The following is a 13,888-nucleotide window of genomic DNA, read 5'->3' as shown; positions in this document are numbered from 1 at the left end:
ACCCTCTCCCTTCTCTCCTCTCGGTTCTTCCTCCCTCTCTCTCTCGGTTCAGCATCAGGAGGCCGAGCCTCGGCCAGAATTCGCAAAATTGTCACTTTTAGCCCATTTTTGATATTTTTAACATTTTAAGCCCGTTTTTCGTGATTTTAAAGCGGGATTTTCTCCAGAAATTATACTTTAACATAATAAACCCTAAATATTCATAATTTAAACATATTTTGATGAAAATCATTATTTAAATAATAAAAATCAAGTGGGTGAATTATTAAAGGTGGAGTGTTGACTTTGCCTTATCCAATGTCACAAGCAACCACCCCACACCCACTCTTTGACTAACCATACCTCCCCACCTTACCTAGGTCACTTCAATGTCCCTTACACTCATATTACACTCATTCCCACGTTTTTAGAGCTGAATATTCATCCTCTCTCCTCACTTCTCTCATTTACTCTCATTTCACAAGAAGATCAAACTCTTTCCTCTCTCACTTTCTCTCTCTAGAAATTCGAGATTCAAGGGCTGAGCTTGAGTTTTTTCCTCCACATTTGGTAAGCATAATCCATTCTCTTTATGATTATCTCACTTATTTCCACTCAAATCATGGATATCTTACACAAACTCCATTATATTTATGTTAGAGCTTCGAATCTTCAAGTGATTCTTCAAGTGTTCTTGGGTTGAACACTTCTCTTCTTCAACACTTATCTACTGAAATCACTCAAGGTGAGTCCATACCCCTAAATTTTCATGTTTTCTCAAGTTTTCAGGGGGGAATACAAGTTAAAACACTAAGAACATAATTAAAATTTTCTAACAGCCTTCATCAGAAAAGTTCAACTCCATTCACGGACAGTTTTGGGCATCTTAAACATTTTTGTTTTCAAAACTGTACAAGGTGCAAATAGTTAAAGTTTGTATCTTTAAAATGACTACTTGCACATCTCCATACGATTTTTCTACAATTTATGGTGATTTTTACAAAACTGTCTATCATTTCAAACAACAATCCGGACCAGTCTGTGATTATGGACATTTTCACCCAAGTTGGAGGTCATTAAAAATCGTGATAAAAATTATGAGTAAACTAGACACATTTTGTGAACTCTCAGAATTTACGGATCTAGTTTTCGACTTCGTATGATTTTTCTATGATTTTTCCAAAACTGGGCAGAATTGCTAAAGTTAGCCAACAGCATGTAAATATCATAACACTTTGTATTATGTTGAGCAAAGTGTATAATTATAAGTTCTAATATTTGAATGTGTTTCCTTGTTAGTTTATCATTATGAACTGAAACTAAGTCATTCATATTAAATATTATTCATTCATTTTAGAAACGTATTATTTAACTATAAAAAGTATAGTTTGATAAATTCATAACACTAATACATTTCCATAAAAGAGTTCATGCATATTATATACATTTTAGATAAACTATAATAGGTATAGTTTATGATACATCACTCAACGCACTCGTACAAGAAGGGTACATTCATACAAGAAATATTTATATTCACACACATTTTACGTAAACTTGTTAACCTATATTGTGAGACTCTCTCTCTCTCTCCCCCCGTACGTCCGAGTGCGGGATATAATTCCTGTTAGTTATAATCAGAATCTCCTTGAGGGAGAACGTGATACTTGTATATAGATCTATATTGGGTTTGACACCCCACACCTTGCTGCTAGTTACAGTTGGACCTGCAGTTCTACGGGTGACAAATGTCATTTTATTTTTCGCGACACTGAGAACGTCGTGGCAGGTTCACATAGTCATAGTATGATTATAGCGACTCACATAGGGATATAACAATCCATAAGTTTACGGGATTTTATTTTTAAAACCTAAACGAGTTTTATGTCGATTTAAAATCACCTTTTTATCTCTATGAGTACAGATATTACTGTACACTTATGGTTTTGGTAGTTACGACTACACATCATTTGAAACCACATTTATACTTTTATGTATGGTCAATACTTGTTATTTCTCGGTCCTCTAATTTAGGACTACATATATATAAAGTATAAACGAACATGAGAACATACAGAAATTTCATTTAATTCAAATGCGTCCATGTCCATTTAAGTGCATAACAATTTCTATTAATAAGAAAGGTTATTTATACATTTTGGTCTTCAGTCATAAGACTACATTACGCAGATTTAAAGAAAATATCGGATTTTCTGGATACATATCCTAACGCTTTTACAAGGAAAACGATTTACTTTTCCAACGAAATCTCTTATGAACTCACCAACCTTTGTGTTGATACTTTTCAAAACTACTTGTATTCTCAGGAATTCAGTGAAAACAGGAAATCAACAACGTTTTGAGGATGGGACGATAAATCGTCAAACAGTTCATTTTGTATTATAATGTAATTGATGTGAATCATGTAAACATGTGCTTTGATGTAACGTTTTCAATTATATTTGTGTTGGTTGTATTTACTTTGAACACTATTATACTCATTGTTGTGATACTCTACATGAAGTCCTCCACCCCCGGATGTTTCCGCCATCCTTGGTTTGGGGGTGTGACAGATTAGTATCAGAGCATTGTTTATAGTGAACTCAGTATATCAAACCACATAAGATATACAAACTATAAATGCATTGGGACTAAGTCTCTGATTTAAAGTTTCAAAACAACTATACTTTTAGAAATAAATAGTTTCTTATTAAAGGTATACATGCATACATACATATTAAGGTCAACACCACTCTAGAACAAAACAAAAGTAATGATTGTTGAATATCACCGGTAAGCTCGGGGATGTATGGTCAATCTTTGGAGTGGCATAGCCTGATCAACTATGCCGGTCCGAGGAGTGATTAGCACATGCCCAAGAATAGTTGTGATATGGAAACAAGTCTAAAAACTTACCAACACTACCATAATGAGAACAGTAGAACAGAACATGAGTTTAAAATACTATAGGAGTATTTTGTAATATCATAACTTATATGAAAACTAAATAGATCCTTAATAATAGGTCTATAGTCCCTAAGTGGATACTTTAAGGTTATATGTAACTTAGAAATTATAGACTTAGAATTTGTGGTCATTACTTTACTTCCGTTTCCTTGTTTGGATGTGGACCTAGAGTGGGATCACTTATTCAAAGGTCTATCGTATCTTGTTATATGTAATTAGTATGCACTATGTCATTATAAAAGTAACTAATAAAGATCACCCCCTATAAGTAATTGATAATAGAGTTAGACGCATAGTACTTATCTCCTCCACTTCTATTCTCGCAATTACGGCATAGCAAAATCCTACTTACCGGACGACCGTTACTTTCCTAATCCGAACTCGAGGAATAGTGAATGGTTATGAGAAGAATCATAAGCGGGACCGGAGGTAATCAATCCTCCATGCATAGCAAGGGTTCCGTGAACCGTTTCGACTATAATGAACCTGCGACCCGTTGGGCAATCGTGATCGAGCGTGGAATGTCGACAACAATGACAACAACCACCACGTGGAGACCAACGAGGGTGCTATGACCTCAACCACGGGGGACTGACGGACAGAGCCCTCCCGGCAAAGACCCGGCGGATCGCGATCATTGGGGATCAAAACAGGATGACTACAATATGAGTTCAGAAAACTGCGCACTACTATAAACCCCACCATCTCATGTACCGGTGACTCAGAATTATACTACTATTCCCGAGACCAACTCTCTTTTTAGGACCTTATTGCCACTCGTGAAGAGGAAAGAGAGTAACGGGGTAGGACACACATCATTCAAAGAAAAGATGATTGTAGCCAAGCGTTGATTGGCAAAGTTACAAAATTGCATCGACCTTGCCTCAGGCATCACAAGGGATGGATCATCGTAAGTAGAGTTCATGCCGCTCACCAGACCTGGTAAATTAACTTCATAAGTATGCGTTGGTGCTACTCTATTGTAAGTAAAATCACGACACTACAAATTAAGTGACCATACTAACCCAGAAATCTATCTACTATCAGAGCCCGCCCATGCTCAAATGTGAAGTAGACCTGCATCGAGGTCAAAATTTTCACTGAAACCATGATTTCTAGAGTCATATTAACAAGATGGGTTTAGGATGTACCTAACAGACTCGAAGGACTATCTAGCCTTAATTATATAACTAAACATATATCAACAGGTCGTGATGAGGACTTAGCTTGGGTCAAGTATAAGGTTTCACTTGGAAACAGAACCACTAAAACACATGAGTTTATTATACAAAGAATCTCGTTATAAATTGTTTTCAGAACACCCTAAACAACCGAACTTTGATACAAATCGATATGAGATAAACTTAGTTAGAAAACTCGCGACATATAGCCATCCTAGAAACTCATTATCGTCTCACCTTTAAGCATTTGTTGAGAAGTTTATTCTTCATAGACCTATGGGTGCGATCATACCAGCACTAATGCACCGGATCCCCTCAAGATTCCTCAGCCAAGATTGTTCGGACAAACATGATTCTAAGAGGAGTAAAGCTTAACGTCCGTATGAAACCTACTCCTACCTACTGCCATAACTCCATCTCGGGAGCGTTAGTAGAAACACTAAGGGTAGTACAGTAATGTGCAAAAAAAAAATTATATGCGTAAATATAAATTGTAAGGATGCACTTAAGACAATCAATTCCACTAACGAAGTCATTTTTCGTCATGAAACAGAGCTATGTCTGCACCAAGAGGCGACAAACCAACTAGAAAGGCGCCAACACTTCAGATAGACGCTGCTACATTTCAAGCTGCAGTCGTGGCAGCCGTGGCAGCCATCATGATGCATTTCAATACTAACAACATCAACAAGGGTGGAAGCGATACTTACAATACAAATTGTGGTAACAATCAGGGACACCAATGGGTACCTACCAGCAAAAATTCATCAGGCCACGAACCTTCGAACAAGAAGAGAAAGTTTTGGGACATGAAAAAGCGCCACCAATCTAAGGGATACACTAAAAGACAACAACCTAGGGCCGTCCCTACCATTACAACAGTAGTCATGACAGATGCCTCGACACTAGCCTCGGGGTCTGCCACCCAAATGCCTGCCAGACCATATGAGGGATCACTCCCAAAGTGCAACAAATGTGGCTTTCATCACCATGGGGCTTGTCGGGAGATGCACTGTAAAAACTGCAACAGGAAAGGGCATACCGTTCGTTTCTGTAGGGCCTCGGCCCATCACCTCCCTTCAATCAACTGCACCAAGGTAGGCCCAGTATGCTACCTTGTATTCTCAGGAATTCAGTGAAAACAGGAAATCAACAACGTTTTGAGGATGGGACGATAAATCGTCAAACAGTACATTTTGTATTATAATGTAATTGATGTGAATCATGTAAACATGTGCTTTGATGTAACGTTTTCAATTATATTTGTGTTGGTTGTATTTACTTTGAACACTATTATACTCATTGTTGTGATACTCTACATGAAGTCCTCCACCCCCGGACGTTTCCGCCATCCTTGGTTTGGGGGTGTGACAAGAGTTATGTTGTTGTGGACAATAAATGAATTTCCATCTCGTAGTAGTCTATTAGGTTTGAGGGAGCAAGGGTACATAGCATGTCCTACTTGCAATGAAGACACTCCTTTCGTACCATGCACCAAATAAAGTCATATATATTGTTCATCGTCATTTCCTAGATGCTAATGATCCGTTAAGAAAGAGGTTGGGTTTAACAAGATGGAGGAGACAAGACACGCTTCAAGACACTTTAGTAATGACGACATACAAGAACAACTAGGTCGTCTACAAACTCGTCAACCGGGTAAAGATCCTCAGTACGGAGGTGGGAAGATAAAGCGGCAAGATTTTGAGTTAAACGGGTCGAAACGGAGCATTTTCTTTGAAATTGAGTATTAGTCTTCTTTGTAGCTGAACACAACATAGATTTCATGCATGTCAACAAAAATGTAGACGAGAGTTTGTTAGGTACTCTTTTAATGAACGATAAAAGTAAAAACACATCAAATTAATGAGAGGGCTTGAGAAGTCTTTTGTAAATTTATAAAAGATGTTAAAATGCCAATAGGTTTGGGTGTAACATCAGTAATAAAGTGAACGATACCACTACTAACATTATTAGGTTGAAATCTAATGACCATCACATTTTTATGCAACGTTTGATACTGATTGGAGTTAAATGGTAGCTAGAAAAGACACTTATACACCTATTTTAGACCTTTGTACATTTTCATTCAGCTTTGCAATAGAACACTAAAGGTAGATGAAATGAGGAAAGCAGAATTAAAAATTATTGCAATCTTGTTCAAGTTAAAACTTATTTATCCTCCGTTGTTTTTTGACATTATGCTTTATTTAGTTTTGCATTTACCTGATAAAATGAGATGGGTGTATCTCTTTAAAAGGTATATGAAAAAACTAAAAAACTATATGAAAAAACTAAAAAACTATGTCTGAAACAAGGCAAGGCCGGAAGGTTCTATAAATGAGGGTTATGTTGCTGAACAAGTTTTATCATTTTGTTCGATGTACCTTCGAGATGTGTAGACTCAATGCAATCACCCTGAAAGAAATGAAGATGTTGTCGTTGAAAAAAACAAAGTTTTAGACGTTTGAGTCTAAATGTCGACTGACCAACGCAACTCAAATCAAAATCTAAATCTAACAGAAATGCGTAACATAGAATGGTTTGTACTAAATAACTGTGAAGAAGTCGGACAATATATGTTGTAGTCTTCTTTATATCCACAAGGGCTATTTTAAAAAGACAATCTTAGACTCCACAAATATGTTGGAGAGACAATCTTAGACTCCACAAATATATTGGAGAGACAATCTTGAACTTCATAGTATTCAAAACCGAATACCCAAAATTTCAGATATTCTAATTTTGGTTTTGAAAATTTCGGAAAGTGGATATTGATATCCGAATGTATCTAAAATTTTGAATATTTAAAGTTTTGGATACGGATTCGATACAATATGGGATTTCCAAAAACTCTTAACTTTCTAAAAAAAATCTCTCTATTTAGACCTTATACATTATAAACCAAATTTGTTTTCCTTTTCATTTGACTATTAATTAAACAATTATGTGAATATAGTAAGTCACCACAAAAAATAATGTTAAATAACATATATTTAAAAAAAAGTAAAAAAATAATAATAATAATAATAATAAGACATAGCAAAGTCACTAAGCTACATCAAGTCTCCAAACTCTCCCCATCGATTCGGAGAGTATATCTAATATCTGAAATATTCAAAAATTTAGAAAAGTACTATTTGATAACCAAATCCGAGAAGTCGTATATTCGATATGTCCTAAAATTCAAATAATTTCAAATCGGATTTTTAGATAATCATAATTTTTAACATATATATATATATATATATATATATATATATATATATATATATATATATATATATATATATATATATATATATATATATATAGGGTTAGGTTCATGTGACACGGCTTAATTTTGTGAGACCGTGAGATGCATTTTTTAATTTCTTTTTATTTTTTTTAATTTTTTTTAATTTTTTTTAGTTAATTCAAGTTCCGAAAATAATATTTAAAAAAAGAATTTTTTTTATTTTTCCATTTATTTTGCATTTTAAAATTATTTTTAAAATATGTATAATATAATATTCTATTTAGAATATTTCACGTATTTTTCAAAAAAATAGGATTTTTTTTAATTTTTTTTAGTTAATTCAAGTTACGAAAATAATATTTAAAAAAAGAATTTTTAGATTTTTTCATTTATTTTGCATTTTAAAATTATTTTTTAGAATATGTCAGCGTAATATTCTATTTAGAATATTTCACGTATTTTTCAAAAAAAAAACGAGATTTTTTTTAATTTTTTTTTATTTTTAAAATTTTTTTTATTTATTTTTAGTTAATTGAAGTTCCGAAAATAATATTTAAAAAAAGAATTTTTGGATTTTTCCATTTATTTTGCATTTTAAAATTATTTTTAGATTTGGTCTCACGGTCTCACAAAATTAGTATGGTCTCAAATGAACCTAAACCTATATATATATATATATATATATATATATATATATATATATATATATATATATATATATATATATATATATATATATATATATATCTTCTCCCTATACTAATAAAAAAATAGTTCTTTTGCCACGTGTCACAATATTAGGTCTTCTAATTAATATCATGTCATTTATCAATCTATTGATTTTTTATTTCAAATTTCAAATTTTAAAATTTTCATTTTAATTACATTAAATTAATAACATTAGAACAGAATAAAATAAAATTAATACAAATTATAAGATGATATAGTTTTATGTATTTATTTGAATCAACGATTATAATTTTATATATAACTAAAAAAAAATATCTTTTAAATGATAAGTTATATAAAATATTTAATTAATAGTTTTAAGTTTTTATTTAGAAATTTTAATTAGTTTTATAACCATAATTCTTACGGGTTAAAAACTAGTGTGTGTGTCATATATATATATATATATATATATATATATATATATATATATATATATATATATATATATATATATATATATATATATATGTGTGTTAATTTAAGACCATTATATTTTGTAAGACATGAGGGCACAATCCAATGGAGATAAAAAAATTATTTTTAAAATAAAAAATAATTGAAATTTTTTGAATTTTTTTAAATATTATTTTCGTCATTTATATTTTCCAAAAAAATTTTAAAAAATTATTGTGTTTTTTTTTTTTTTTTTTTTTGAAGTATTTGTGAAATATTCTAATAAAATATTATAGTATAAAAATTACTACAAAAGTGTTAGAATTTTCATATATTCTATTACAATATTAGATTATAAATATTTAAGATATTATTAGTGATTTTACATCTCAAAAACTAAAATAAGCATTTTTTTTTAATATATGGGTTTTTATAATCGAAAGAGTAAATTATTGAAATCGTCCCTATGGTTTGGTCAAAATTGCACGTTTGGTCCCTAACTTTTTTTTTGCACTCGGATCGTCCCTGTGGTTTGATTTGTTGCGTTTTTCGTCGCTATGGTTTGGTAAAAATGCATGTTTGGTTCCTAACTTTATGTATGTAAGGGACGAAAAATGAAACAAAATCAAATCACAGAAACGAAAAACGCAACAAAATTAAACCATGGGGATGATCCGAGTGCAAAAAAAAAAAAGTTAGAAACCAAACGTGCAATTTTGACCAAACCACAAGGACGATTTCAGTAATTTACTCTAATCGAAAATATTATATTTAGAAGCTACTATAAGTAAAAAAGAAAAAAAAAATTATTAAGTTAATATAAAAAAGTTGATGAAATTTATATAAGTGTCTTTTTTCCTCTTTCGTATTGGGTCCAAAATATGTATGGACAACCTTGCATACGGAAGATTTAAAGTTTTTTTTTTAACAAAAAAAAAACTAACGAAAAGATTAGAAAATTTTTCTAACATAACTTTTCTAACAAAAATTGAATTTTTTCTATAAAAATTAAACCGAAAGGCTCTACTTCAGTTGAAGTTGATATTTTTTTATGAACGGATGACGACAGATTCGTTATAAAGTAATCTCAAGTAAAATATTGCATTAAAGGATAGGTGTGATATATTATAGTACAAAAATTCATTAACATAATAGAAATCAAAATGAAAGTAAGGGGACTTCTGAAAAATAAAGATGGAGATGCGGGGTATCGATCCCCGTACCTCTCGCATGCTAAGCGAGCGCTCTACCATCTGAGCTACATCCCCATTTGTTATTAAATGTCCTAAGAGTATAATATTAACTCTCTTCCATAAATGCAAATTATACAAATTTAGCAATCTACACTCTACCAAAAATCTATGCCTTTTGTTGAATTAACCGACGAAAGTTGATCCAAGTTAACTTTAAATATTATTTTGCTGGTAATTTGCTTTTCAAAATCTTTTATTCCATGTTGTGTTCTTTAAACCTTTATTTATTTGTTAGACTATTCATATGCATTACATTCACAAGCAAAAATTTACTATTATTACTCATAAGATTATCACGATTTCGTTCTAAACATTTCATTAAAAAAAACAGAACCTTTACTTCTTTTACTAAGACCTAATGAAACTTTTAGCTTTTTTTTTTTTTTTTTTTTTGAGAAAACACATACATCGGTAACAAGATGATACTACATTAACTTAGATTAAATACCTAAAACACGAAAGAAAACCAAAAAAAAAAAAAAAAAGGTGAAATTTTTTTATCCCTCCAGTCCTGTTACATATATAGTTACAACAAGCATGATGGGAGCCAAAGAAAGAAACCAAAAGTCTCTCTCCTTCAATGATGTACACCCAACAAGGGAAACTTTCCCTTTCCTGTACTACTTACTACACCAACACCATAAACCCTAAAATTATGTACACCAAACTACCAAATTCATAACCAAAAAAAAAAAAGATACAACGAACTACCAACAACATAATTAATTAACCAAAAAGAATCAAACTTTTTAATACTTCCCATTCCCATTACCTTTTTGGTCACCCCTGCTGCTTTTCCACTCCATTGGTACAAGTTTCCGAAGCTTTGGAGGCTTATTTAGTAATTTCCCAGGTGGAGTTGTTGTGATGGATCTCTTCATCGGGCTACTGTTGCTTTGTTCCATGGATACATTCTTGAAAGATTTATTGGGTGACGATCTGCTGGATTGCGGCGTAGTGGTTGGCCAATGGTAATGCGCCGCTTTGTTTGTGGGGTCATTTGTGGAGACACGGAGTTTCTTTTGAGCATGTGTCTTGATGTCACTGGTGGGACCCACAACAGGTCGTGAAGATGGGATCGCGAATAATGCTTTTTCTAGTTTTTCATCCGACATTAATTTGGCGGTGGTTGTTGTCGTTTGTCTTATGGATTTTTGGGAAGATGATTTCTTTTGCCATCTAACGGTCCCGATTTGATCTTGCTTGCGATAGCGCGCTGCAATGTCGCATAATGTCTGCGCAGCAGATAATACCCCTGCAGAATTCCCACCTGTTGAACATCAAACGATTATATACTATTTATGTAATCTTACTTTTAGAAAACGGGGACAAAAATGGAAATTCACCTGGATTTTTAGAAGCCCCACGATCAACCATTGCATTACTGGTAGATGGTAGTTGAGATTTTTCATTTTCGGTGGGCCCCATCCATTTACGACCTAATGGAACTAGGTTTTCATTATAAGTTAAAGACTCAAAATCTGCAAGATAAGTTTTTGTAGTTGTTGTGTCTCCTGATGAAGTATTTGTTTTCCCCATTTTGGCCCATCTGCCTTGACATGTACTTTTACTTGGGGTTGACTTGACCACATCAGGGTTAGCTTTAAAATGGCCTCCCGAGATATGTGACCATGGAAATGTTGGTAAACTACCTCCGTTTTGTACTGGAATCAATCATTAATCATCAATCATCATTCAAGAATGTTAATAGTTTAATATCGTATTATATGAAGATTTGTTATTGATTATGGAAAAATGTAATATAAAGATTTTACCTTTTGAGGTTGAAGTAGGTTTCATGCTATCGAGGAGCATAAGATCGAGATCCTTGGGTGGAAGAAGAGAGAGGCGATCTAAAACATCTTTTGGTGGAAATAACGGGAATTGAAGTATATTTGTGTGATCAGTAACAGCAACCTTAAATAAAGCAATTAATAAAGTAATTAGTAGGGCTTTCTTGTAAATAAAAGAACGATTGTCATGATTAAAAAGATTATTCGGTTTTTTTATTAAAAAAGGGAAAAAGAGACTAACCTTTTTACAAGAAGATGGATCTCCTGCATCTCCTTTATTGTCATCATTCATGTTAGCTCCAGAAATGGCAGCATTTGGTAAGGAAGAAGAAGAAGCATTATGATTATGATTATGATTTCCATCTACAGGTGCCACATTTGGGGTTTGACTAGTTTGACCAGGCTTCTTAAGTTGAAGAATTGAGCAAGCTTCTCTAACTGATAGCAAAATTCTTCCATTTACAGCTTCTGTTTTCTTTTCCTTGTCTTTCATGGAATCAGGACACTTGTAACTACCATCAAGAAGCTCATTCAGTGACACTTCATCCAAATGCTTTCCAAAATCGCATATATCATGTTTCGAACCATATACCCCTGACCAAAAAATCAAAAAAGATTTTATAAAACGTGTTAACAACGAAAAAATTTAATGCCAAAAAAATAGAAGATATACCAAGTATGTTGTTTCCACCAGCGGATGAACTGAAGCTTGACAAGCCTGCTTTTACAGAAAAAGAATCACATTTGCTTTTAGGAATTTTGCCATTTCTTTTATCGCTTCGTTTCCCAGATACAGTTGTTTTCTGTTTAGCTGCAAGTGTAAAAAGTGAGAAAAAAAAAAATACGGGAATAATGGTAAAGTATTAGTGATAGTATTTGTTTTTTATTACCTGAAACGTTGTATTTTCCAGGATAAGAAGATCCTTGCTCCTTTTGTGGATCATTTGCTTCGATTACTCCTGTTAGATTCATGGAAGCTTCCATATGTGCTGCTCGTGACCTTTTAGAACTACTTCCATTGCTTCTAGATGATTTCCCAGACTTTCTGTGTGATTGTTTAGCCTCTGGTACAGAGGCCATATCATGGTCAACAAATGTTTCTTCACTACGATGACTGGACAGTTGACCGGTTGACCTGTAGAGGTCCTCTTCTGACATCTTGTTCCAGAAAACTGGTCTTGAACCATTGGCATTACAGTTGTCATCTGTCCATGTACAGATACATACATCATTTCAGTTCAGGGTGCATCGTTTATTTACTTGAATGGAAATCAAGTAGCATAAAGTAAAATGTGATGTTGTGCAAAGTTGCAAACCCTAGATTGCAGAGATGACTTGTTTATATCCTCTATGACTTCAATCACTAAACAGCAAATGCTATTTCAAAGAACATGTGCAATTTAGATGATATCAACACAAGATTACTGCCCATCTTTACCGAAAAGCTACGTTTTGACTTTTGATGTCAAAAAAGAGTTGCTTTACAGCTTCGAAATTGACATGGATTTAGCTCTCGGAGGAAAAAGAAAAAAAAAAAAAAAACTCTAACGACATCAAAAGGTATATGACAAGAACAGTTAATTTTGAAGTAAAACCCGAATCAATTTTGAAAATGTTTTGCATTAGGTTGAACACCCAAATTTGAAGACTAACCGTATGGAGAACGAAAGGAGTAGAGAATAAATTTGAAGAGGAACGGATCTCAGATAAACTAAATATATAAGTATAGATAGGAAATCAACACCTTTCTCCGGAAGAAATGAGCCACTGCACGTTTCACGCTCCGATTGATTCCCTAGCAACTCCACCCTAGTAACCCCACCTCCACCACTGCAACCTGACGATCTCATGATCTTTGTAACAATAGCAGCTGGAAGTGGTAACTCCACCGCGTCCATGTATTTCACCACCGCGAAATCCAAAACATCGTCGCTGCTTCCGCTATCGTCAACTTCGATCTACCAAACCAGCGATTGACGACCCAATTTTGACCATTTTGTATTGTAAACCCCGATTAGTTAAAATTGATCAAGTAACTAGAATGAAGGCATCGAGTAATTGAGGGTTTGTGAAGAGAACATTTGGGGATTTTCAGGAGAGAGAGAAAGGGGAAAGGGTAGTTGCGGCTGGGCTAGGGCAAAGAAATTATGAGGAGTATATATAGTTTTCGGGAAAAGGGCGGAGTGTGGGTTGGTAGGGTTCGCCGGTAAGTATATTCCGGCGAGTAGTGGGACCCGCTTATCCAAGGAATACAATAAGCTTTGAAGTGTGAACGTCATTTCATATAAAAAGTTTATTCTATTCAAATTTCAATTCCTAAATAAAAATCAAATCTAAAATAAAACTCAAACT

The 13,888-nt window shown here is 33.3% G+C and overlaps 1 protein-coding gene and 1 non-coding gene across 2 annotated transcripts; both read right to left on the bottom strand.

The window, feature by feature from the left end:
- Positions 1-9,685: 9,685 nt before the first annotated feature.
- On the bottom strand, positions 9,686-9,758 carry TRNAA-AGC (transfer RNA alanine (anticodon AGC)). The gene has a single exon. It is a non-coding gene; the product is annotated as a tRNA-Ala (tRNA).
- A 459-nt stretch (positions 9,759-10,217) lies between these two features.
- On the bottom strand, positions 10,218-13,685 carry LOC145034401 (uncharacterized). The gene is made up of 7 exons (XM_078982805.1): positions 13,281-13,685; positions 12,427-12,741; positions 12,210-12,347; positions 11,778-12,130; positions 11,519-11,660; positions 11,090-11,407; positions 10,218-11,013 (listed from the first exon to the last, which is right to left on the bottom strand). The coding sequence occupies exons 1-7, from the start codon at positions 13,432-13,434 to the stop codon at positions 10,493-10,495; spliced, it is 1,941 nt and encodes a 646-aa protein (XP_078838931.1). The 5' UTR covers positions 13,435-13,685; the 3' UTR covers positions 10,218-10,492.
- Positions 13,686-13,888: the final 203 nt, after the last annotated feature.

Source organism: Lactuca saligna, chromosome 3, assembly GCF_052625555.1.
Source record: "Lactuca saligna cultivar CGN05327 chromosome 3, ASM5262555v1, whole genome shotgun sequence".
Classification (NCBI taxonomy): domain Eukaryota; kingdom Viridiplantae; phylum Streptophyta; class Magnoliopsida; order Asterales; family Asteraceae; genus Lactuca; species Lactuca saligna.
The sequence above is the reverse complement of the archived record's forward strand: the minus strand, read 5'-3'. Positions and strand labels throughout refer to the sequence as shown.